Consider the following 24,332-nt stretch of genomic DNA (forward strand, 5'->3'; position numbering starts at 1 on the left):
AAGGCAATAGGCACATTATGCACCTAAAAATCTGGCCAAATATAAGATTTTTCTCTCCCCACCAAAATGAAATTATTTCAATGAATTTTTATTTAATATGTTATTTAACAATCATACACATTGGCAAAAAAAAAAGTTTGAGATAAGCATTGTGGACAGTGTCACTTACTCTCTTGGGCCTGGGTTCTTAGTCAGATATTTCCAGTTGAGAAATGCTTATCACGGGACAGGAAGACTTTTAGAGGCACAATATATTAATGTCGCACTGTTTTAGTGCAAATCCTAAATAACCCAATAAGAGATTACAGAAATGGAAAGGTTTGTCCCTCTCTTAGGATGTACTAAAAATGTTGTAACAGTGGAGGAAAGCAGGTATAGAGGTACTTTCATTTCTTAAAGCTTAAGCTCCCCTTTTGTTGCTTCAAAAGATTTAGTGTTTATTACAAAGAGAAGGTAAGCAAATGTAGCTAATTGTGGAATAAAATGCTTTAGAACTATTTTTTCTTGTAAATATTTTATTAACCATACAAACAATCATAAGCTTCTTTCACTGTTGTTGCATTTTCTCTCCGAATTCTGCTCACTGCATTGTCTTCTCCTTTTGTCCTAGCTCTTTGGCATTTATTTCTCCTTTCTTTCTGCTTATAATGCTTTTTGATCCGAAAACGTATCTCCTCTGGTGCAATAGAAGCTACTGAAGTCATACTATAAACATCTGATTGTGTTCTTGCAACTCTTCTATTACTGCCAATGTTTACGGAGTTTTGAGAACCCTGAGCGATGTTAGAAGAACTTTCTTTTGTGCTAAGTTCTACATCTGATTCTTCATCTTCCTTTTGGTCAAGGGTGCATGATGCTACATCTTGCAGGAATCTATTCATAATTTCATCAACAGTTTTAATGTGACTGCTTTCAGGTCCACTTGCATTATTTTCTTCTTTCTTAGAACTAAAAGATATACATGATTTTTCATGGCATTCAATATCATCATCATCACTGCTTGATGTAGCTCCATCTTCTTGCATCTCTTTCACCATCTATAAAATACAGAAATTAATGAATACATTTCTTTGTAAACTGTGTTACAAAAGTTCGTCACCAGGAGAAAAAATTTAGTTTTATACTGTGGCAGCAATAAATCTTGATGTCATTAGCAGTTAACATGCTGTCTATATCATCAAAGAAACAACTATTTTTTTAAGATACTTGCTTCAGTGATGTTTCCATTTGAATTGAACTGTTAACAATATAATTAAAGGGACAACATGAATGTCTAATCACAGCTTACAGTATGGACAAAGTATTTAGGTATATTCTTTGGTGATTCATACATGGGAAAATTATTGCTGAATTGGTGCTGCTTCTCATTTATTCTGTTTAGAGTGTGGTTAAATGAGAATATTATGGGTATAATAGACCCAAATTATTATTCCTCGATATGCAGGGGAAACATCTAATGACACTATTAAAGTGTCAATAAATTTTCCCACAGCAACAGACTTTTGTAACACTATTTTTTTTCGACCATTGTATAGAAACAACCATATAAAAATATTAGTCAAGTGCTGAAAGGAAGCCAGAGGCTTTTGCTACACCAGCCAAAAAATAAAAAGAACCACCTATGCAATTCCTTCCTCATGTAAGTAACTATCCAGTTGACCTTTGAATCAGCTAAGAAGTCAGCCTCAATTACCCACGGAGGTAACTTATTCCAGTAATTTGAAATAATGGTCCCTAGTTCTGGAATCATTTATAACAGTGAAAATTTTGCATTCATTCATTTTACTGGCTGCCAAGCCCATGTAATCAAAGTACTTCATATGGGCATCCAGTCACAGATCTCTCCAAGTGCATTGCCTATCTTTGGATCCTTTCAAAAAGTTCACTGTCTTTTTAGGTGCAGTCTCCACTCTTGGTCTTACAAGAGAATTATGACCTCCCTACAAGCAAATGTTCAAGGAACGTTCTTTGCTGTTTGTCTCTATTATAACTCCCAAATATCTTTTTCATTCAACCCCAACAAGTGTATAAAAACTATTCTAAGATTGCTATATCCCTTGTGTTTTGCTGCATTAAAACATACCTGCCACTTTTCTGACCATTCCTGAAACCTATTCAATTCACCCAAAGGAGTGCTCCTTGGTGATGATCATTAAACACTCTTCTAAACTTGAGACCAACATGTTCCAGCTTATACAGTAACCTCTCATGAGGGACTGAGTCAAATTCTTTGTTAAAATCCAAAATTAATTCCTGCATCCAGCTCATAAATAACTGTATCAAAATACCTAACCAGGTTAGTTAAACAGTATTATGCATTCTTCAGAAGAGTTCATTTCTATTTAATATACCTGAATTGCAATCTTTATCATTGCTCTCAAAACCATTTTCATGCACCAACACTTCTCCAATTCAAAGAAGGCTCTCTCAAAACTTTCATTAGACAATGGATATACTTTTATCTTTTGTACACACACCTCACTGCTGGGGTAGATGGATTTAACAATGAAATACACAAAATAACCTCTTTTTGGAAACTTAGGAACAGGCTGTGCAACCTTTACTGCAGTTTTTTTTTTTTTTTTAACTGCTTAGAATATAACTGAAAGGTCAAAGAGGTTAAAATTACGTTCTCACTTCGATACAGCTGAAACAATACATGAACGCCAGCTGATTGCTGGCTAATTAGATTACCATTCTATGTTGAATTCATCAATTAATATGAAATGAATTTTCCATAGCATTTTTTGAATAGTTTAGCTGAAACAGCTAATTTGCTTTCTTGGTTTTTCTGATCTCCTATCTCATCTGTACATGATATAATTTGAAAATTTTAGCGAGATGTGCACCCTCACCTTCAATCATATAAAAAACATAAATGAATTTTCAAATTTTTCTCTTCATTCCTATTTATTTATTACAATGGTGAAGGGAAAAGGACCAACAGAAAGTGGCAGTTCTAGGAAACAAAACAAAGATGATTTAAGCAGGACAAAGTTTGTTATCTATTGCACAGAATTAGGTCTTGCTGGATCAACGCATTTAACTCAATAGTGATCACAAAACAGCATTCAGGTGCTATATCGAAGATGGAAAATCAGGTTCAGAAGCAAGTGCCACCTAGTCCAATAGCCATTCAAGCAAAAGCATTTATGAATATATTAATTTTAGTGCATCGAAGTTTGGTATCCATAAGGTTTTGAATGGCAAAGGAAAATTCCGCGAAGCTGCTGCAAGTGGGCGGAAAACACCGAAGAAACTGTAACCTGCTCCAAGTCGAATGAGGGAGGTAGTACGAAAAGTGCAGTCATTCATTTATTTTTGGTGAAAATCTAAAAACCCAAAGAGCTATAGCATCGCATATGTGAACCTCCCAGTCAATCATTTGTCACATAATCAACAAAAATTTGCAGCTGGAGAAGAAGCACAAGGCCCGTGTACACCACCTAGGAGCAAGGCACATTGCAGAGCTGCAGGTCAATGCTCGAAAACTCTATGAAAAATATCTGTCAACTGAAAGGTGGAAATCTGTAGCAACATTGGACAAAGTGTGGTTATACCTCTCCAATTGCAATTTATTACTGTCCACAGGGCGACAAGGCCTTTCCAACATGGGCGCATCAGTGCAAGGAAAGTTTTGGCTGCGGTTTTATGGTTGTAGCTGGTTTTTGCTGTAACGGCAAATTTGAGTGCATAGAGTCACAAAAAAACTCAGTGTATCACCAAACTGAAGTTCTACAGCCGTTGTTCTGATGCTGGAAAGGTCTGAGTGCACCAGGATAAGGCATCCAGCCACACATCACATTCCACCCATGCTTTTTTGTGGAGAATGGAAGCGGCAATACGTGTTCGTTTGAAGATGTACCTGTTAAATCACCTTTTTTGTGGAGAATGGAAGCGGCAACATGTATTCGTTTGAAGATGTACCTGTTAAATCACCTGATACCACACCCATGGATTTTTGCACATTCAGACTTTTGAAAAGAGATCTCGGAAAGTTTGCCACTAGGAATGGGACAAGATCGACTTGGCAGTTTTGCAGTGCACTTTACCTCAATGGAAATTATGATGCCATCCATGCACATGGAAAACAAATAAAACACAACCGGTGGTAGCGGCACTGAATTTCATAGTTTTAAAGGATTGTCATAATCATTATCAAAAGACTGAATCAACCCTCCACACTGCAATGCATTTTTATAGCATAATGCACTGCAGTATGACAAACTGTTACTTTACTCATACATTTTTCTATTCAGTTCCAACAAAATTCACAGGGGTTTACAACTAGTTATTTTGAAAAAAAAAAAAAAAAACCATATTTAGTAGTCATATGAGCTTGAACCATGCTTAACTAAAATGTGTATGCTATTGCACTCTCATTCTAATCAATTTGTTATGTAAACTCTAACCAAATATTAAAACAAACGAAATATGTATTTTGTGCTGTTAATGTGTATTGGATAGCTTCTTCATATCATTGACCTTGACTTTATTTTTTTCATCTTTGAGAATATATGAAAATACTGTTACTGCCAGAAACTGTGAATAAGTAAAGGTTGCATGAGGCTATAAAAGGCACAATAATGGCAAGAAGCTAAATATTGTCTTGTCTATCCAAATGAAACATCCTGGTAAGACCAGGATATTTCATGATATATTTATTCAATTATGATAGTTGTGATTTTCATACTGTGTTTAACAAGAAACACGAAAACAAAGATGAATGTTATATCACAAATTCAACGAATAAAACTTAATTATTTAAAACCCTCTAACACCACATCAAACAACTGGTCACTTTACACAACTGCCAGATTGCCAGCATAGAAAGCTGTTTACTTCTGTAGTTCATTTGATCACTTTGTTTGGTTTCAGATTATACATAATGAAAGTTTTGGAAGGTAATTCTTGTATTATTTTTTTTCCCATCATGTGAAAGCATATGTATATTTAGAACTGAAATGATGATGGGTTCAGTTATATTTCTGTTTCCCAATTTTTGAACTTTTCAGTGTTCTACGTAAAGCAATCATTTTCTTCACTTGATATAGAGGTGCAAACTGATAGAAATGTTAAGTAAAAGTAACTTGGTAATCAACAGGTCTACATATTGAAGCTTTGTTCAGGACAAATGAATACGATATTTGATAGTTCTTGTGTGTTTCCCTTCATGCTTACCTTTTCCAGTTTCTTTTGAACCTCTCTGGATAATCCACTGGCAGCTGTCTCTAGATCTAATGAACCTTCTCGTCTGTGGAGGATAAACAAAATTATGAAGAAATAAAGTAATGCATACTTTGAAATCAAATGCGGTGACAAACTGTTACAAACATGATATTAGAAAATAAAATGCTGAATAAGTTGAATATGTAACATTCAACTTAATTTCTCAAGTAAAATATGACATAACATTCTCAATGGGGAAAAAATATGCTGAAATACAAAAATCTAATAATAATCTACAGTTACATATATTTATGAGTTATTTGTAAAATAATAAGAGGAGTTTACCTCGATATAGTACGTAGAACACTTCCGTATGATACTCTCCAGAAATTAAAACGAAAAAATCAAAAAACTTACATTAGAGTAAAAAATAATTAAAAACCAATTTAACACAACTATGGCTCAGTTAAAAGAATTGAAGGCCAGAACATACAATATTCCTGCACTTTTCGGTCAGGTAAAATTACACAAGACTGGATTTCCTATTCGACCTATTGTTTCCTACAGGAACTCGGCATTTTCATCCTTAGCCACACATGTATACAGCATCATAAAACCCTTTAGACAGGTAATACAATTTGGGATTAAGAACTACAATACATTATTTAATAATCTTAAAGACTGTAGACTTGGAGACAATGATAATTTATTCTCACTAGATGTTACCTCGTTACATACGAATGTAAATGTTGAATACACATTAGATATTATTTGGGATATGTTAAATAAAAACTCGATACCGATTAATTATACAAAACTACCTATTAAGGAAATTTTTCACTTAATTAAACTGTTAGTTGAGGCCAACTATATCACCTTTCGAGACAAGGTGTACAAACAAATTTTTGGATTACCAATGAGTTTGAGCCTGAGTGGTTTAAGGTCAGAAATCCATCTCTCAACGATTGAGCATATACATTTGACACCTTTTCGACCCCATATCACATACTATGGGAGGTATTTAAACAATGTTCTAGTTATTACTGATAGTAGTACTATCCAAGACATTTTACATTCGTTTAATAATATTCATTCTAGACTCAAATTTACATTGGAAAGGGAGGATACGGATACAAAATCATTAAATTTTCTAAATTTCACACTTACCCGGGACTCAAATAATATCCAATTTAGCATCTATCGAAAACCTACAAATACCGGTATGCTTCTACATTATAATAGTTATCACCCGTTCACCTACAAAAGATCGATCAGCTTTAATCAATTTCTAAATGCCTATAAATATTCAAGGACGGAATCTGCTTTGGGATCAGAAATACAAATATTAACTAGCAGGTTCTTAAACAGGGGTTATCCCCTTGCCACAATAAACCGAATTAGGGTACAGGCTAAGGATACGGCACCTCCGTAACCAGGTGGGCAGGAGCAGCAGTGCATAGCGCACGTTTCTTGATTAAACCGGGGTTCCAGCCCATGACCACCGCATATCCCTGGAGCAATACAGCCTTAGTTTGCTAATGCCCCTAAAAACCAAATAACAGCAACAACAGCTAAGGATAGGATACAAAATACTACACAAATCAACAATAGTAATATCAAAAAATACTTTATTTCTGTCCCACATGTTGAACAGTGGCACAAACAGCTTAATACATTCTTTAAAGATACCGAATTTAAAATTGTGGCCAGGCCAGTACGGAAATTACACACTATACTGAACAATCGCTCAGTTCTTTCCACGTTCGCAACACAAATTAATGACCTGGCATACAACATTTCTTGCGATGATTGCAACTCGTCTTACCAAGGTTCGACGCATTTTTCTCTGAATATTCGTGTAAATCAACATGAAGCCTCAGTTCGTGCTTCTCGTTCAGCAGCATCAGAATTAGCCTTTCATGCTAATAACGAAAAACATACTTTTTTATTTAACGAGGCCAAAATACTTAATGTCCAACGTAATTATACGCGACTATTAATTGCAGAAACCATAGAAATTAAATTACACAAGAATTCTGTTAATGTTCGTCGGCCATATTTGATCTCCAATGCGTGGACCTTTACGCACATGTGCGAAGACAAATAATCACTATTTAAGTTTCATGTTCAACCCTATTTGGTAATTTTCATTCCTGTGATCACAACATACGGTCGAAAAGCATTGTCAGCTTCAGGAAGGAAAATTGTTTTGAATATTTTTGTTAGATTATTTTTAATATTTTTAATTGTGTTTAATTATTTTTTACTCTAACGTAAGTTTTTCGATTTTTTTGTTTTGATTTCTGAAGAGTATCATACGGAAGTGTTCTACATACTATATTGAGGTAAACTCCTCTTATTATTTTACAAATATTAATATCAACATAGAACGTATTGAGCATTACAGCTCTGATTCATACTATTTATGAGTTATGAAAATATTTATTTCAGGAACATCCAACTTTAGAGAAAATATAACTAACACATACAGGTTAAACATTAAACAAAAAAAACCCCAACAGATATGCACCTGTGTTTCGGAGAGTTTTTGACATGTCAACTTCTTTAAATCGAAGACCTGCAGGTCATGGATGAATGAGTTTCATTTCATAAAAATGAAAATCAGTGGGATCACATAGATATTTCCAGCTGGGATATGTGGGAAGACTGCATTTTACCTGCACTATATATATATATATATACACACCAGACAGTTTGTCTTCTGGGAAGTAGTGGTGGTGTTTCATTAGCTTCTACATACAAACTTTGCACCGCAAATGTTCTAAAAGCTCTGATGACTGTCTGAAGTGCACTAAGCTGGACAGTACTGAGACACTGCAATACTTTTCCTGTCTGATGATCACATTGGAGAACTATAATCTAGCTGTAATCTGATTAATGCTCTATATAAATGTAGGAATTCTTTGTCTGCACCCACAAGATGTAGCTGATACTGATCAAAGAATGTTTAGTTTTCACAAGCAGTTAGTGAAAAGCCTTGTGACATGTGTGTGAGACACTGTAACACTCTTCCTGGCTGAGTAACACACTAGAGAACTATAATCTAGATGCAGGCTGAGTAACGCTAGAGAACTATAATCTAGATGCAATCTGATTAATGCAGTAGAGATTCTCTGACTGCACCCACAAGATGTAGTCGATACTGATCAAAGTATATTTAGTTAGTGCACTGACAGTGACATGTGCCTGGAATTAAGTTTATTGTCCAATATTAATCCTAAAAAATTAATGTTATTTGAAACAGCAATAATACTATTCTTTATCCATAGTTCAGGCTATAGCGCACATCTTTTGCAGAAATGAATGGCAGTGAATTTTTAGTCAGAAATTCGATAACCATTACACAGAGTCCAGCCTTCCAACTTATCTGCAGTTGGTGCTCAATGGTATTCATGTTCTGAGAACAGTAGGATACAGTAAGGTCGTCTGCATACAAGTATGCCTCCACTGTATTTGGGATGTCCTGTACCATGATATTTATTCTGCAGGCTAATAATATCACACCAAGAACAGACCCTTGCAGTACACCTCACTCCTGAACGTGCAGAGAGGAAACTGAGCCCTGGTAATGAACCTGAAAAGTTCTATAATGGAGGAAGTTTAGGATCAGCTGGGGCAATTATCCTCTTAAGCCTCTTTTGTGCAAGTTTTGCAGTACACTATGTCCCCTGTGGTATCAAAGGCTTTCTCAATATGTAGAGATACCACAATGTTTTGTGACTCTAAAATCAATAAGAGCCTCCAATGCACCATTTTTATCTAGCATTTTGACTAAGCAGCTACACTGCTCAACAAAAATAACAGAACACAAAAATGTGGTGCAGCTTGCAACAAAGTGGGAAAAAATTTGGTATACTGGTGTACCATAGAATGAGGAAACAGAGAGAAACACTGGACAGGTATAAGGGACATTTATGAGGATTGTATAAGAATTACTAAAAGGTCACAATACAGAAATTGATACAAGATGCTCAAAAAAATGGTCACATTGCATCTGTATGGCTCATGATCCCCTCTGATGGCTAAACAGGCCTAACAGCAGCGAACCATGCTCAATATAAGGGTATCTATAAGATTCTGTGGCAACAAATCCCATTCTTCCACCAACACAGACATTAGCTCACCATGTAACTGAGAAGTTGTCTGCCGCCATGCAATTTGATGCCCAAGCACATCACACACATATTCAATTGGATTTAAGTCTGGTGATAGTGCTGACCACAGCAGTCGTTGGATATCTTCAGTGTCAAGATATTCCTCCATCATTGAACTCTCTATGTGCAGTGGCATTGCACTGCACATAAAACTGAGCCAAAAATACCCCTAAAACATTGCACATACAGTGCAAGGATCTGTTCTTGGTCCCTCGGAGCAGTTACGGTACCCCTATCAAAAACACGAAGATGGGTGCAGCTGTTGATCATTATTCCGCCTGTACTGTACGTGACCGTTCTCTGATGTTGGAAGGATGATACTGCATTCCTTGTTGTCTCCAGATGAAATAATGTCTAGAATGTGTTTGTAGGCTAAAATAGGACTCGTCAAAGAAGAGACCTGTACCCTATTTGTCACAGCTCCAAGTCACATATTCATGGCAGCAATTTCGATGAGCTCTGTGGTGGTTTCAGGATAATGGGATACAAACCACTGGCTTCCTTGAATAGAGCCTTCTTAACACAGTCCAATTGGAAATGTTTTCATCTATGGCCGCAGCAACCTCAGCAGACAGTTGATGACAGGACATCCTAGGACTCTGTTTTGCTGTTAGAGCCAGATAGCAGTCTGTTCTGGTTGACGTAGCCTTTGGGCGACCTTGGCCAGCTCTTCTTGCAGTGGTTCCTATCTCCTAAAACTGCTTCCATACTGCTGAGACGACACTGCTTGGCACTTTAAGCCAAAGTGCCATCTCCACTTGCGACTGACTAACTTGAAATCATGCAACAGCCCACCATCTCAAAGAATCATCTGAACAATGATAACCTGCTATCCTGAGTACTGGCATGTCACTATCCCACTGAGCAAACCAAAAAAAAAAAAAAAAAAAAAAAAAAAAGGGATATGAAGTGATGTGGCCACAATGCATGCTTTTACAGGCATGAATATGCATAATGTGTGACTTTGTAAGGTTGAATTCTATTGGATACTTGGAATTTGCATGCCAGGATGCCTATTACATAAAATATTTGCATTCAGCAACACTGTTCACAATAAAATATCTCCAGATATTTTATTGTGAACAGAAAAACATTTTGTTCTCTTACTTTTGTAGAGCAGTATAGTAAGCAAGATCAGCATATAGTAATTTGGCAAAGAAGAATCTTTTCTTGGATTTGGAAAGGACAACACAAGTGAATGACACCAAGATAACAGATAGTGACGGTAGAGTCGCGGAAGAGAACAGCCGGTCAATTTTTGGCTTTTGTAAAGGGATAAGTATTTTTAAATTTTTACCGTATTTTTCGTTAATTAACATAGTACATTGTGTTTTGCACAGATATTAAATTGGTTTAGTAGCATTCGCTAGCTTCTTATTTTGAATTTAAGCAGCAATTTTTGGAAGTTATGACTCCCGGGGTTGGCGCCAATACTATTGAACTGGCCACCATAATGTAATCAATAAGAAATAGCATAACGTATATATATATATCTCAAACTGATAGCATAAGGTATAAAGTAAAACTAGATAGCATAATACGAAGCACTGTATTAGGAATCTGTTATTATAGTATTTTCAATTAATCTTTTTAAAATTCATTGTTAGTTAAATTGTATTTAAACGGAAATCATGACCCAGACCACAGTTGTGAAGCAAAGATCACAGACTAGCGAGAGTGCTGTGATTCGGAGGAGAAACGAAGGGGGTGATTCTCCAACGCATCACAGTCAAAAAATGTGCCAAGAAATTAGCTGCCAACTCAGCATTCTAATGGGCATCTATGAGAGCTTGAGGCGTAGGGTAAATGCCCTCGAAGAAATTAATATGAGGGACCTATCAAGCTCTCAACGACAGAGCTCGCTCTGTAAAACAGAGGCAGTCTCCAAGGAAGAATGCGCAGGTCCCAAAGGAACTATTCATTGTTGGTGACTCTATTATCAGTGAGATGGGGAATATACTATGCAAGAAGGATAGGTGGAACAGGACCAGGGTATGTCTGCCAGGGACACCATTGCTGCTGACGAGGCTACTAGGAGATGGTCGTGTTCAAAGCTGCTAAGTGGATTTTTCTTATTTATTGATTTGAAATTATTGTTTTTCTAAAACTTTTGATTTAAATTTAGTAGTATAACATTATTTTGTGATTTTCTGATTAATTTGGTGTATTTATTCTTTACTCGGCCTTGTAATTGCATAAAAGTATCGGTAAGGGTATCCACGTGTTTTCAACTCCGCTACCGTTCGTAACTTTCCCGCCTTTGTGATACGATAGTTATATACAGTACTAGATAGCGTTAGTTGAACTTCGTTAGCAGTTAATTTGTACTTTTAAATAAATACATATAACGACTTAGATTACAAACGTAATATAATTAATTATATTTAACATAATTAATAACATAACATAATAAATTAATAGAATCATGACTCAGACCAGAGCAGCAAAGCAAAAGGCTCAGAGCAGAACTGAGGGGGGCAGTTGTCCTCTGACTCACAGCCTTATAAAATGCACTGTTTGCTTGATGTTTGCAGAGCAATCGGGTACGGGACATGATACTGCCAAGGGGGATGTCTTTGTGTGTGCGCGATGCAAGGAGTGTATCGATATCAGGCAACAACTCGGCGTTCTTGTGGGCCTATATGAGAGCTTGAAGGACAGGGTGGATGCCCTCGAAGAAACTAAATTGAGGGGCCCATCAAGCTCTCAGCTGCCCACATCAACGCCAGAGCTTGCACTTGGGCATCACGTGACACAGAGACAACCCCCAAGGCAGAATGCGCTGGTCCCGAAGGAACTAGTAGTTGTTGGTGACTCTATTGTCAGGGAAACGGGGAACATGCTTTGTAAAAAAGATAGGTGGAACAGGAACAGGGTATGTCTACCAGGGGCAAAGGTTGATGACGTTGTAGAGAGAAAATAGCATCTTTTAAGGGCACAAAAGGTGATATAGTTGTACACGTTGGCACTAATCATATTAAGAGTAGGAGACCGGCAGAATTACTTAACAAGTACAGGTCATTATTGAACAAAAGCCAAGAATTAGGGTTGAATTTGAAAGTGTCTGCAATTCTGCCCAGACACGATAGGAGGGAGTATATGATGAGAGCCTTGTCGATCAATTTGGCCCTAGAAAGATTGTGCAAGGCTCAAGGGGTAGAATTTTTTTCAGCCTGGACTGTACTTGTTAACAGGAGAGATTGCTTCTACAGGGATGGGATACACTTAAATAGAAAGGGTGCAAGAATATTTGCTGATGCTATCGAGGCAGTGTTAGGTGGGTCGGAAAACTGCTAGCTTGGGGGGAGACAAAGACCAATAGATTGACAGTAGCCACTGGCAGAGGTGAAAGAGATTCTTGCACTGCTTCTATTTGAATGAGCAGAAGCCTGAAAAACAAGATGCATGGTATTTCAGAGACTGCTGGGAGCCATTGCGGTACAAGTAAACACATGGGTTGTGTTAGGGTAGCTAAGAATAGAAACAGGTGCAGGTATACTTGCGTGTACACCAATGCTAGAAGTTTAGTAAATAAATTTGATGAATTTGAGGTATTGCTCAAAACATCAAAGGCAGATATTGTTGGGATATCAGAGACGTGGTGTCACACAGATATAAGGGATGCAGAACTGCAATTTGGGGAGAACAACGTCTACAGAAAGGATAGACAGGATAGGAAGGGGGGAGGGGTTATGCTATTAGGTAAGAAACACATAAAAACCAAGGAAGTGAAGCCAGTCGACATCGCTGGACAGTGCAGTGTTGAGTCAGTTTGGTGTGACATAAGCATTGGGAGATCAAAATTGAGAGTAGGAGTGTGCTATAGGCCTAATGACTCTGATGAGTATAATAAGGAACGAGTATAATAAGACGCCTACAGGGAAATAGAGTGGGCCAGTAAATCAGAGAGTCTTATAATGGGAGATTTTAATTTCCCAGATATTGACTGGAATTTGGGGGCTGGTTACTCACACACTAGCAGGGCTTTTGTGGATTTATTGGATGATTGTTTTCTACGTCAGCATGTTCGGGAGGCAACTAGAGGGAGTAATACTCTTGATTTGATTATCAGCAGTGATTCTTCATGCATTAAGAATCTGCAGATAAATGAACCACTAGGTGGCAGTGATCACAGTGTGCTGAAGTGGGATTTACTCAAAGAGGTAACTACCATTAGGGGTAAAGGGAAGGGTTATTGCTTCCGTAAAGGCGACTACGATGGACTGAGACAGTATTTAAATTCTATACAGTGGGACCAACTGATGATGTTACCAACAGCAAATTCAAAATGGGAAGCATTCAAAGAACTTATCTTGGAAGCTACTAGGCTTTACATACCAACTAAGAAATATTGTTCAAGGTTTAGGCCTAAATAGATGTCAGATGAACTAATGAGACATATGGCAGAGAAGAAAAATGCATGGGATACATACAAATTAACACGTGACACAGAAGCCTATGATAGATACAAGTTGATCTGTAACCAATTTACAAAGGAGGTTAGGCAGGCGAAGCCAGATTACGAGAAATCTTTGGCAAGGGATGCAAAGAGTTCTTTACTTATGTCAACTCTAGAAGGAAGGGGATGAATCAGATTGGTCCACTTGATATTGATGGGTCAACTGTTGATGATCCTGCTCAGGTAGCTAACAAACTAAATGAATATTTTGCATCGACATTCACACATGAGGAGTTATTCAGCGAGGGGAATGCCAGAGGTGTATTCAACTCTAGCAGTAAGCTACAGAATCTTGAAATAACTGGGAGTAAAGTGGAGGAGAAACTGTTGAAGATAAACACAAGAAAGGCACCCGGGGTGGATGGGATCTATCCAGTTATATTAAAGGAGGCAGCAAAGGAGGTAAGCAAACCCTTAGCCATAATTATGAGAGCTTCCTTGGACTCAGGGGAGGTACCCATAGACTGGAAATGTGCAAATGTGACCCCATTCACAAAGGAGGATCAAAGGCTGACACAAGTAATTATAGACCTGTGAGCTTAACTTCTGTTCCAGGAAAATTAATGGAGGCACTGGTTAAAGAAGCACTACAGGATCATTTAGACAAGACTTCAGTTATAGCTCAGACACAACATGGTTTTGTTCAGGGGAAGTCTTGCCTGACCAACTTGATTGGATACTATGATGCAGTCACAAAAGAACTGGATGCAGGGAATAACTTTGATATTATATACTTGGATCTTAGAAAGGCTTTTGATACTGTTGCACATGGAAGACTGCTACACAAATTGGAGCAGTGTGACATTGGAGGCAAATTGCTGCTATGGATAAAGGGGTGGTTGAGGGGGAGAAGACAGAGAGTGGTAATCAATGGACACTGCTCATCGTGGACTAATGTTATTAGTGCAGTCCCTCAGGGCTCAGTGTTGGGTCCATTATTGTTTTCTGTATTTATAAATGATATTGATGATGGTATAGCAAGCTTAATGTCTAAGTTTGCAGACGATACAAAGGTTGGCAGGGTTGTCAAGGACACTACTGACACTATGCTGCTGCAACAGGATCTGGAAAGGTTGAGCAGATGGGCTGAGAGGTGGCAAATGAAGTTTAACATTGATAAATGTAAAGTACTACATATGGGGAAACAGCAACCCCAGAGCAACGTATCAACTCTGTGGTACTACACTGACAGTGGTAGAGAATGAAAGGGACTTGGGGGTGGTTGTGTAGGCAGATATGAAGTTCTCTGAGCAGTGCAGACGGGCTGCAAGAGTAGCTCATGGAGTATTGTCAATGATATACAGGAATTTTTTCAGCAGGGATAAGGAGGTGATTATCCCATTGTATAAGGCAATGGTCAGGCCACACCTAGAGTACTGTATACAGGTCTGGAGGCCTCATTTCAAGAAGGATGTAGAGCTGCTGGAACGAGTACAGAGAAGGGCAACAAGATTAGTGAATGGAACAAAGGGGTGCTCTTACGAAGAAAGGCTTAAGTTTTGCAAATTACAGTGTCTGGAGACTAGGCACCAGCGAGGTGATCTGATAGAGGTGTATAAAGCCTTGAATGGTTTAAGCATGCTCAATGCTGATGGGATTCTTCCTCTAGCTCAGAAAAATCACCTGAGAGGGCATAAATTCAAATTGAGGAAAGACAGATGTAGGATAGACGTGTGGAAATTTGCCTTTAGCCAGCGGGTGGTTGGTTGGTGGAACAGACTCCATCCCTTGTGGTGGAGGTTGATAGCCTAAATAAGTTTAAGGCTCAGCTGGACAGGTATTTTGAATGAACAGAGGGGTGAAGTGGAAGTGGTTTTTTTTTTTTTTTTTTGGCTGATGCTGCATAAGCTTGCTTTCTTGCATCAAATGCCTCTACTAATGCTAATGCTAAAAAGTTGATGACATTGTAGAGCAGATATCTTTTAAGGACACAAAAGGTGATGTTGTTGTACACGTTGGAACCAATGACATTAACAGTAAGAGATCTGCAGATTTACTCAAAAAAGTACAGATCAATGTTGAAAAAAAGTCGTGAGTTAGGGTTGAATGTGAAAGTGTCTGCAATTCTGCCAGACACGTAGGAGGGAGTACATGATGAGAGCCTTGTCAATCAATTCAGCCCTGGAGAGATTGTGCAAGGCTCAAGGGGTAGAATATTTTTCAGCCTAGTCTGTGTTGTTGACAGGAGAAACTGCTTCTACAGGGATGGGGTAAACTTAAATAGAAATGGTGGAAGAATATTTGCTGATGCTATCAAGGCAGTGCTAGGTGGGTCAGAAAACTGCTAGCTTGGGGGGGGGGGGAGGATACACAGACTATGAAGTTAACAGTGGCAAAAGTGATTCTTGCATTGCTTCTATTAGAATGAGCAGCAACCTGCAAAGCAAGGTAATGGAGATTTCCAGGACTGCTAGGAATCATAGTGGAACAAGTAAATACATGGGACTGTTGTTATTGTTGTTATTGTTATTTTTGGCGCAAGGGCTGCTTAGACCATATTGCGCCTATCAGTGATATGAAAGTTATCAATGGTGACTGTTATGGAAACAGTCAGAGACAATCATATAGTTTTATTCGTTTAAGAAAACAGAATAACTCCAAGGGATTAGCATCGTTGCCTATGATATGAGAGAGTTTTAGAGGTTCTTTTAGATTTGGAAGGAAGCTGAATGAACATTGCCGAGCATGTTTGTACAGAGTGCATTCAACAAGAATGTGCTTCATTGTTAGCTGACAGTTGCATTGAGAACACTGTGGAGGATCATTTCCTGTGAGGAGAAATAGGTGAGTAAACTGGCTGTGGCCGATTCGTGCTCTGGTTAAGATGACTTCTTCCTTTCTGTTAGTGCGAAAACTAGAGGTCCATAACTGTGGTTCTGATTTTATTTCCAATAGCTTATTACCCGTTTGAGCTTGCCATAGAAGTGTCCATTGTTCCTTACATGTCCTTCGTATCATAGGTTTGTAATCAACATATGGAACACAAAAGCCTGAAGATAATGGGTTAGATGGATGTTTTGCAGCATGGTCTGCGCATTCGTTTCCTGGGATCCCAGTGTGACCTGGGATCCAGCAGAAGATGACTACTTGCTGGCGTTCCTGAATAAGAATCATCTTACTTATGGTTTGTATTAAAGGATTGGTTGGTGAGGAGATGTTTTGTAGGGCTACTAGTGTACTCTGCGAGTCAGTATATATTATACTTTTTTTAATGGAGCAATGAATAATATTTTCTAGGGCAAGTTTAATGGCGAATAACTCAGCTGTATAACTGCTGCATTCAGTAGGCAGAGATACAGAGATGGTGTTAAAAGGGAAAACTGCTGCAGCACCTACTCCACTATCAGACTTTGATCCATCTGTGTATATTTTCATGAAATGCGGATAATTTTGTGTGTGAGAAGTATGAAGTTGTCGCACGTTAATATTTGCAAGGGAATCTTTTCCCCAGTTCAGGAAGTAATTGTCACAGGATGGATTAACCCAGGACCATGGGGGAACTGAAGTGTTTGGATCTTGGAGGACTTTTTCAAGGTGCACATTCCAGCTTTCAGATAGAGCCTGCAATCTGATGCCAGTAGGTTGGACTGCTCTGGGTTTATTTCTGTAGAACATTTTAAACTGTGGATCACTAAGTATAGGCCAAATTGGATGGGTAGGCATGCTTTGAATTTTAGTGGCATAATTCAAAAGTAACACCTTCCTTCTGAGGCAGAGTGGAATTTCATGGGCTTCGGCGTAGAGACTTTGTACTGGCGATGTTCTATAAGCACCTGTAGCAATCCTAAGGGCAGAATGTTGAACAGGAGCAAGCCGTACTAGCACACTCTCCCTAGCAGAGTCATACACCGGGGCTCCATAATCAAGACGAGATCTAATTAGAGTTCTATACAGGTGAAGTAAGGTGTAACGGTCAGCACCCCATGTTGTAGAAGAAAGAACTCTGAGAATGTTCATTTTTTTCTGGCAGGTTGTCCGGAGATATTTGATATGTTCTAAAAAATTAAGTTTCCTATCAAAAATTAGACCGAGGAGGCGAATGCTACTCATAACTGAGATAGGATGATTTGTTAGGTGTAGCTCTGGGTCAGGATGCATCCCTCGTTTGTTACAAAAGTGAATGGCACTAGATTTTTGATGAGATAGTCTGTAACCATTCTGTGTCATCCATAGTTCAATATTGTTTAGTGAGATTTGTAGTTGCCTTTCAATGAAGTTCATATTCGGCGAACTGCAGGAAACAGTCAGATCATCAGCATAGAGATATGAGTGCACAGTCTTGGGAATACATTTGGTAATATGATTTATTCTCAATGCAAATAAAGTAGCACTGAGAACTGAGCCATGTGGTACTCCTTGGTCTTGTATATAGATTTGTGAGAAGACTTCTCTATAGCGAACTTGAAAAGATCTATACTGAAGGAAGTTTTGTATGTAGCATGGTAAGTGACCTCTCAGGTCAAGGGAATGAAGATCTTTTAAGATACCAAAACGCCAGGTGGTGTCAAAGGCCTTCTCTATGTCAAGGCAGACCATGACAAGATGTTCATTTCGTATAAATGCATTCCTGATATTTGTTTCAGCTTTAACCATAAGATCTAGGGATGAGCGATTTTTTCTGAAACCAAACTGGTTATCAGAGATTAGATGTTTTGAATCCAGATACCATGTTAATCGGCGGTGTATAATTTTTTCTAATGTTTTACTCAAACAACTGGTAAGAGAGATGGGTCTATAATTGTGAGGGATAGAATGATCTTTCCCTGGTTTGGGAATTGCCACTACATAGGAGTGATGCCAGCGAGTGGGGTATGAATGTTCAATGAATATACGGTTGTAAAAGGTCAGCAGCAATGACAGTGATTTATTGTCTAAGTGTTGAAGCATTATGTAATATACTCCGTCTGGACCAGCAGCACTGTTCTTTGAGGAATATATAGCTTTTTGAAGTTCAATCATAGTAAGTGTCTGATTGTATGGTAGAGAAGCAGCGGTTTTGAAGTTAAGTTTTGATTTTTCGGCTGAGGCTTTGATCTTCTGAAATGACGGATCATACGAGTTCGAGGCAGACAACTGGGAGAATATTGTCCCTAGAGTATTCGCAATTTCTGCAGGACTAGAGAGCTCCTGTCCATTCCAGTTGAATATTGGCGAGGATAATGGAGGAAATTTGCCATTTAGATGTCTTATTTTTTTCCATATTGTTCTTACATCAGTATTTTTATTTACTGAAGTCGCAAATCGGATCCAAGAGTTTTTTTTAGCTTCCTTTCTGATGTGTCGGGCTTTGGCTCTTAGTTTCTTATAATTTATAAGGTTGTTGGTAGTAGGGTATTTGCGAAATATATTCCACGCTCGGTTTTTTTCTTTTTTGGCATTCTTACATTCATCGTTCCACCAATAATTTATGGGTCTGTAGGTGACTGATTGTGATTGTGGGATGGCAATGGATGCAGCTGCTAGAATTTCTTTGGTGATATGATCAGTGGCTGTGTCAATTGGGAAGGATTCAATGATCTGTTTATCAAATGAAACATGAGAGGTATACTTGGCCCAATCTGCCTTGGATAATTCCATTTTATTTGGTTTTTTGCAGTTGAAGAGCGTGATGTTTGGATCTTACAGATTAATGGGTAGTGGTCACTGTTTAGTGGATCATCTAGAGCTGTCCACTCAATATTAGGAAAGAGGATCGGAGAGCATATTGATAGATCTATTGCAGATACTGTTCCTGTTGGGAGATGGATGTAAGTGGGTGAACCAGTATTTAGGATGGTTAAGTTTTGTCTGTCAATGAGCATTTCAATGAGTTGCCCTCGTCCATCTGCATTGGGAGAACCCCACAATGGATGGTGTCCATTGAAGTCGCCCAATAAACAGAAAGGGGTTGGCAACTGCATTATAAGATTTTCAAGTTCGTGAATAGTACACGGATGATTGGGTGGTAGATAGATCGAAACAAGAGTCAGAGTGATGCCAATTGCTATTCGGGTAGCAACGGCTTCTATAGAGGTTTGTAAAGAAATGCATCTGCATGGGACTCGCGAATCTATGAGTATGGCTACTCCACCACGAGCATTATTTGCAATAGGTCTATCTTGTCTGAAAAGAGTATAGTTTTTTATCAAAGGAGATACCTGAGGAGTCAGATATGTCTCCTGTAGGCAGATGCCCACTGGTTTATGCTGCTTAATTATGTCGTATATGTCATCAATGTTGCTCCTAAAGCCTCTACAATTCCATTGGACAACGTTGTTCATTATTTCAATTTAGATGAAGGAACCGAATCTGACTGCTTTTTGGAAGTCTGTTTGGCACGGTCAATTTTAATCCTTTCTCTTTTTGAGAAAACCGGTCTTTGGTCTATTTCATCCTCTGGATGGATCTCCAGAATGGTTTCGGTATCATCTTGATTGGAAATTTCATTAGTATCCATAAGGGAGGAGTCAAATGTCTGTTTTCGATTAGAATCTGCGTTATCTGCACCGGCAGAAGGTGGTATCGTGACTGGTGTATTGTTAGCTCTAGTAGAAATCTGTTGCTTTGAAGGTTGAGGTGCAGAACTGAGCAGGGAACGAGCCCATTCTGAAATAGAGGTATTTGGAGGTATTGATGTATCAGTCTGCACCGATACTGAATGAAACTTTTTAGCGGCTTCAGCATACGTGCGTCTAGGTGTGATTAGTTGTATTTGCTTTCTGGCTTCTGGGAATGAAACTTTCTTTTCTATTTTATATTTCTGAATTTTTTTCTCATATTTCCATTGTTCACAGTTTTTAGAAAAGGCTGGATGGTTACCTTTACAATTGGCGCAGAGTGGAGCCTGGGCTTTACAGTCAGCCTGGGAATGATCTTTTGAACCACAGTTAGGACATACGGGGTCTCCTCGACAGACTGTTTGTGAGTGTCCGAATTTCTGACACTTGTAACATCTTATTGGGTTCGGGATATATGGGCGAATGCGACAATGCAAATACCCTGCTTTTACGGATGAAGGTAAATTAGGTGAGCTGAATGTCAAAATTATACTACAAGTTGGAAGGAGTTCTCCATCTTTTTTCATCATAATTCGTTTTGCCTGTGTGACTTTCTGGTCCTGCAGTTCCTGAACAATTTCTTCTTCTGATACATTCATTAGGTCCCATTCAGAAATAACACCTTTGGATGAATTAAGTGTGGCATGTGGGGACACTTTAACTGAAACTCCACCAAATGAGGTGAGTCTGAGTAGAGACTCAGAGTGTTTTGAGTTGGTGGTCTCAACAAGCAGGTCGCCAGATTTCAGTCGTCGTACCATTTTAGGGGAGCCAGCTACGCTCTCAAGACATTTTTGAATGAGGAATGGTGATAAACTACCCAACGATTGGTTAGTTAGCGAATGCAGAATCAGAAAACTTGGGTTTTCCATTCGGGGAGCATCCGTCCTCAGTCTCTTTGGATTGGATAAGTCATTATCGGGTATGTGCAAATCCAGTGTATTTGGATTTGCAGTCCTAATCGGTGGAAAATTGTCACAGTCCATGTTTTGCTCCTTTTGGCCCTGGGGGTTGGTTTTACCACCCAGATTTCCGGCCCCGCCACGGGGAGGCAGGAGCAGTGCCACAAGGTGACCAAGCGGCTAAGTTAGTTAGTTAGTACTATTAGAAATAAAAAACAGAAAGGTAACTTTCCTTTCTGGGCCTTTGCCTACTTCTTCTAGTGCAAAAGAGCTACACTAATTAATAAATAAAGAAAACGGTTGTTGAAACAAAATATAATCTATCACTTGAAGGCTCTTTAGAGATAACGCTTTGAGATACGCAAAGAAATCGCTTGGTCACGGAACGCTTGGCACCCGGGGCCTACATGGGACTGTGTTAGGGTTACTAAGAGTAGGAACAGGTGCATGTACACCAATGCTAGGAGTATAGTTAATAAATTTGATGAGCTTGAAGTGCTAGTCAAGACATCAAAGGCATATATTGTTGGGATATCAGAGACATGGTGTCACACAGATATAAGCAGTGCAGAATTGGAATTTGTGGGAGTACAATGTGTACAAGGAGGAGGGGTTATGCTGTTAGTTAAAAAAACACACAAAATCTAAGGAAGTGCATCCAATTGATGTTGGTGAACAGTGCAGTGTTCAGTCTGTTTGGTGTGAAATAAGCACTGGCAAAGGAAAAATGAGAGTAATTGTCTGGAACTTGTTGATTGGTCACTCTCACACTAGCAAGACTTCTGTGGATTTATTGGATGACTTTTCTACAGCATTTTCAAGAGGCAACCAGAGAGAGTAATACCCTTGATCTGATTATCCACAGTGATTATTCATGCATTAAGAATTTGCAGATAAAGGAACCACTGGGTGACAGTAATCACAATGTATTGATGTGGGAATTACTTAAAGATGTAATTTGGCTTTTTTTTTTTTTAGCAGCATTAGCAATTAAGGCTATATTGCTCCGGGGATATGTGGTGGTCATTCCCTGACCTTTCGGCATCCTCTGTATTTGGTGGTCACGGGTTTGAACCCCATGTGCTACGCACTACTACTCCTGCCCACCTGGCTACCGAATTGCCACTTAAAGATGTAACTACTATCAAGGCTAACGGAAAGGGCTTTTGCTTTTGTAAAGGTGACTACAGGGACTGAGACAATTTTAAATTCTGTACAGTGGGATCAACTGATGATGTTACCAACATTGAATTCTAAATGGGAAGCCATCAGACTTAATTTTGGAGGCTACTAGGCTTTTTATTCTAACTAAGAAATACTATTCAAGGTTTAGGCCTAAATGGATGTCAGATGAATTAATGAAGCTTGTGGCAGAGAAGAAGAATGTATGGCATGAACATAAAGTATCAGGTGACACAGAAGCTTATGGCAGGTATAAACTAGTCTGTAATCAAATCACAAAGGAGGTTAGGCAGCTGAAGGCAGATTATGAGAAAGGTCTGGCAAAGGATGCAAAGAGTTCTTTATTTATGTAAACTCTAGAAGGAAAGGGATGAATCAGATTGGACCACTTAACATAGACGGGTTGACTATTGATGATCATGCTCAGGTAGCTGACAAACTGAATGAGTATTCTGTATCTACATTCACACATGAGAAGTCATTCAATGAGGGGAGTGCCAGAAGTTTATCAAATGCTAACAGGGAGCTAAGTGATTTTGTAATAATTGAGAGAAAAGTGGAGGAGAAATCGTTGAATTTAAACATAAGGAAGGCACCTGGGGTGGACGGAATCTACCCAGTTATATTAAAGGAGGCAGAAAAGGAAATAAGCAAACCATTAGCCATAATTATAAGAGCTTCCTTGGACTCAAGAGGAGGTCCCCAAGGACATATATAACTACAGATCTGTTAGTTTAACTTGTGTTCCAGGAAAATAACGGAATCAATGGTTAAAGAAGCATTGCAGGATCATCTAGACAAGACTGCAGTAATAGTTAAGATACAGCATGGCTTTGTTAAAGGGAGGTCTTGCCTGACCAGTTTGATTGGATACTATGATGTGGTCACAAAGGAACTGAATGCCAAAAGTAATTTTGATATAATATACTTGGATTTCAGGAAAGCTTTTGATATTGTTGCACATGGAAGACTGCTGTACAAACTAGAAAGGTATGGCATTAAGGATAAGTTGCTACAATGGATAAAGGAATGGTTGAATGGGAGATGACAGAGAGTGGTAATCAATGGACACTGCTTTTCATGGACAAATGTTGTTAGTGGAGTTCTCCAGGGTTCAGTGTTGGGCCCATTGTTGTCTTGTATATTCATCAATGATATTGATGAAGGTATATCAGGTTTAATGTCCAAATTTGCAGATGATACAAAGGTTGGCAGGGTTGTTAATGGTAGTATACTATCTTTACTCTCCAACTGGATCTAGATAAGTTGGGAAAATGGGCTGAGAAGTGGCAACTGAAGTTTAACATTGACAAATCCAAAGTACTGCATATGGGTAGCGATAACCGAAGAGAAATGTACCAACTCTGTGGTACTACACTCAGGGAAGTGGAAAGTGAAAAAGATCTGGGGATAACTGTGCAGTCAAACACGAAGTTCGCTGAGCAGGGCAGGTCATGGAGTGTTGTCAATGATATATAGAAATTTTGCTAGCAGAGACAGGGAGGTGATTATCCCATTATACAAGGCAATGGTCAGGCCACACCTAGAGTACGGTGTACAGGTCTGGAGGCCTCATTTTAGGAAGGATGTAGAGTTGCTAGAATGAGTACAAAGAAGGGCAACAAGATTGGTGAAGGGAACAAAAGGGGTGCTACCAGGAAAGGCTTAAGTTCTGCAAGTTGCAGCATCTGGAGACTAGGTACCTGCGAGGTGATTTGATTGAGGTGTATAAGGCCTTGAATGGGTTGAGCAAGCTTAATGCTGATGGGATTCTTCCTCTTGCTCAGACTAAGAACCTGAGAGGTCATAGTTTCAAATTGAGGAAAGATAGTTGTAGAATAGATGTGCAGAAATTTGCCTATAGCCAGTGGGTAGTTGATTGGTGGAACAGGCTTCCATCTTTTTTTGC

The 24,332-nt window shown here is 38.7% G+C and overlaps 1 protein-coding gene across 1 annotated transcript in view; it reads right to left on the reverse strand.

The window, feature by feature from the left end:
* Positions 1–495: 495 nt before the first annotated feature.
* The window catches only part of RIOK2 (RIO kinase 2), a 149,165-nt gene continuing 125,328 nt past the window's right edge, over positions 496–24,332 (reverse strand). Inside the window, exons 9-10 of the mRNA XM_090368538.1 lie at positions 5,182–5,254; positions 496–1,037 (exon numbers count right to left, since the gene is read on the reverse strand). Coding sequence (XP_090224664.1) covers positions 519–1,037; positions 5,182–5,254 — 592 coding nt within the window. The 3' untranslated portion in view covers positions 496–518. The remainder of the gene's footprint in view (positions 1,038–5,181; positions 5,255–24,332) is intronic.

Source organism: Mastigoproctus giganteus, chromosome 2 (genome assembly GCF_048544385.1).
Source record: "Mastigoproctus giganteus isolate SK-2022 chromosome 2, ASM4854438v1, whole genome shotgun sequence".
In the NCBI taxonomy this organism is placed as follows: Eukaryota; Metazoa; Arthropoda; class Arachnida; order Uropygi; family Thelyphonidae; genus Mastigoproctus; species Mastigoproctus giganteus.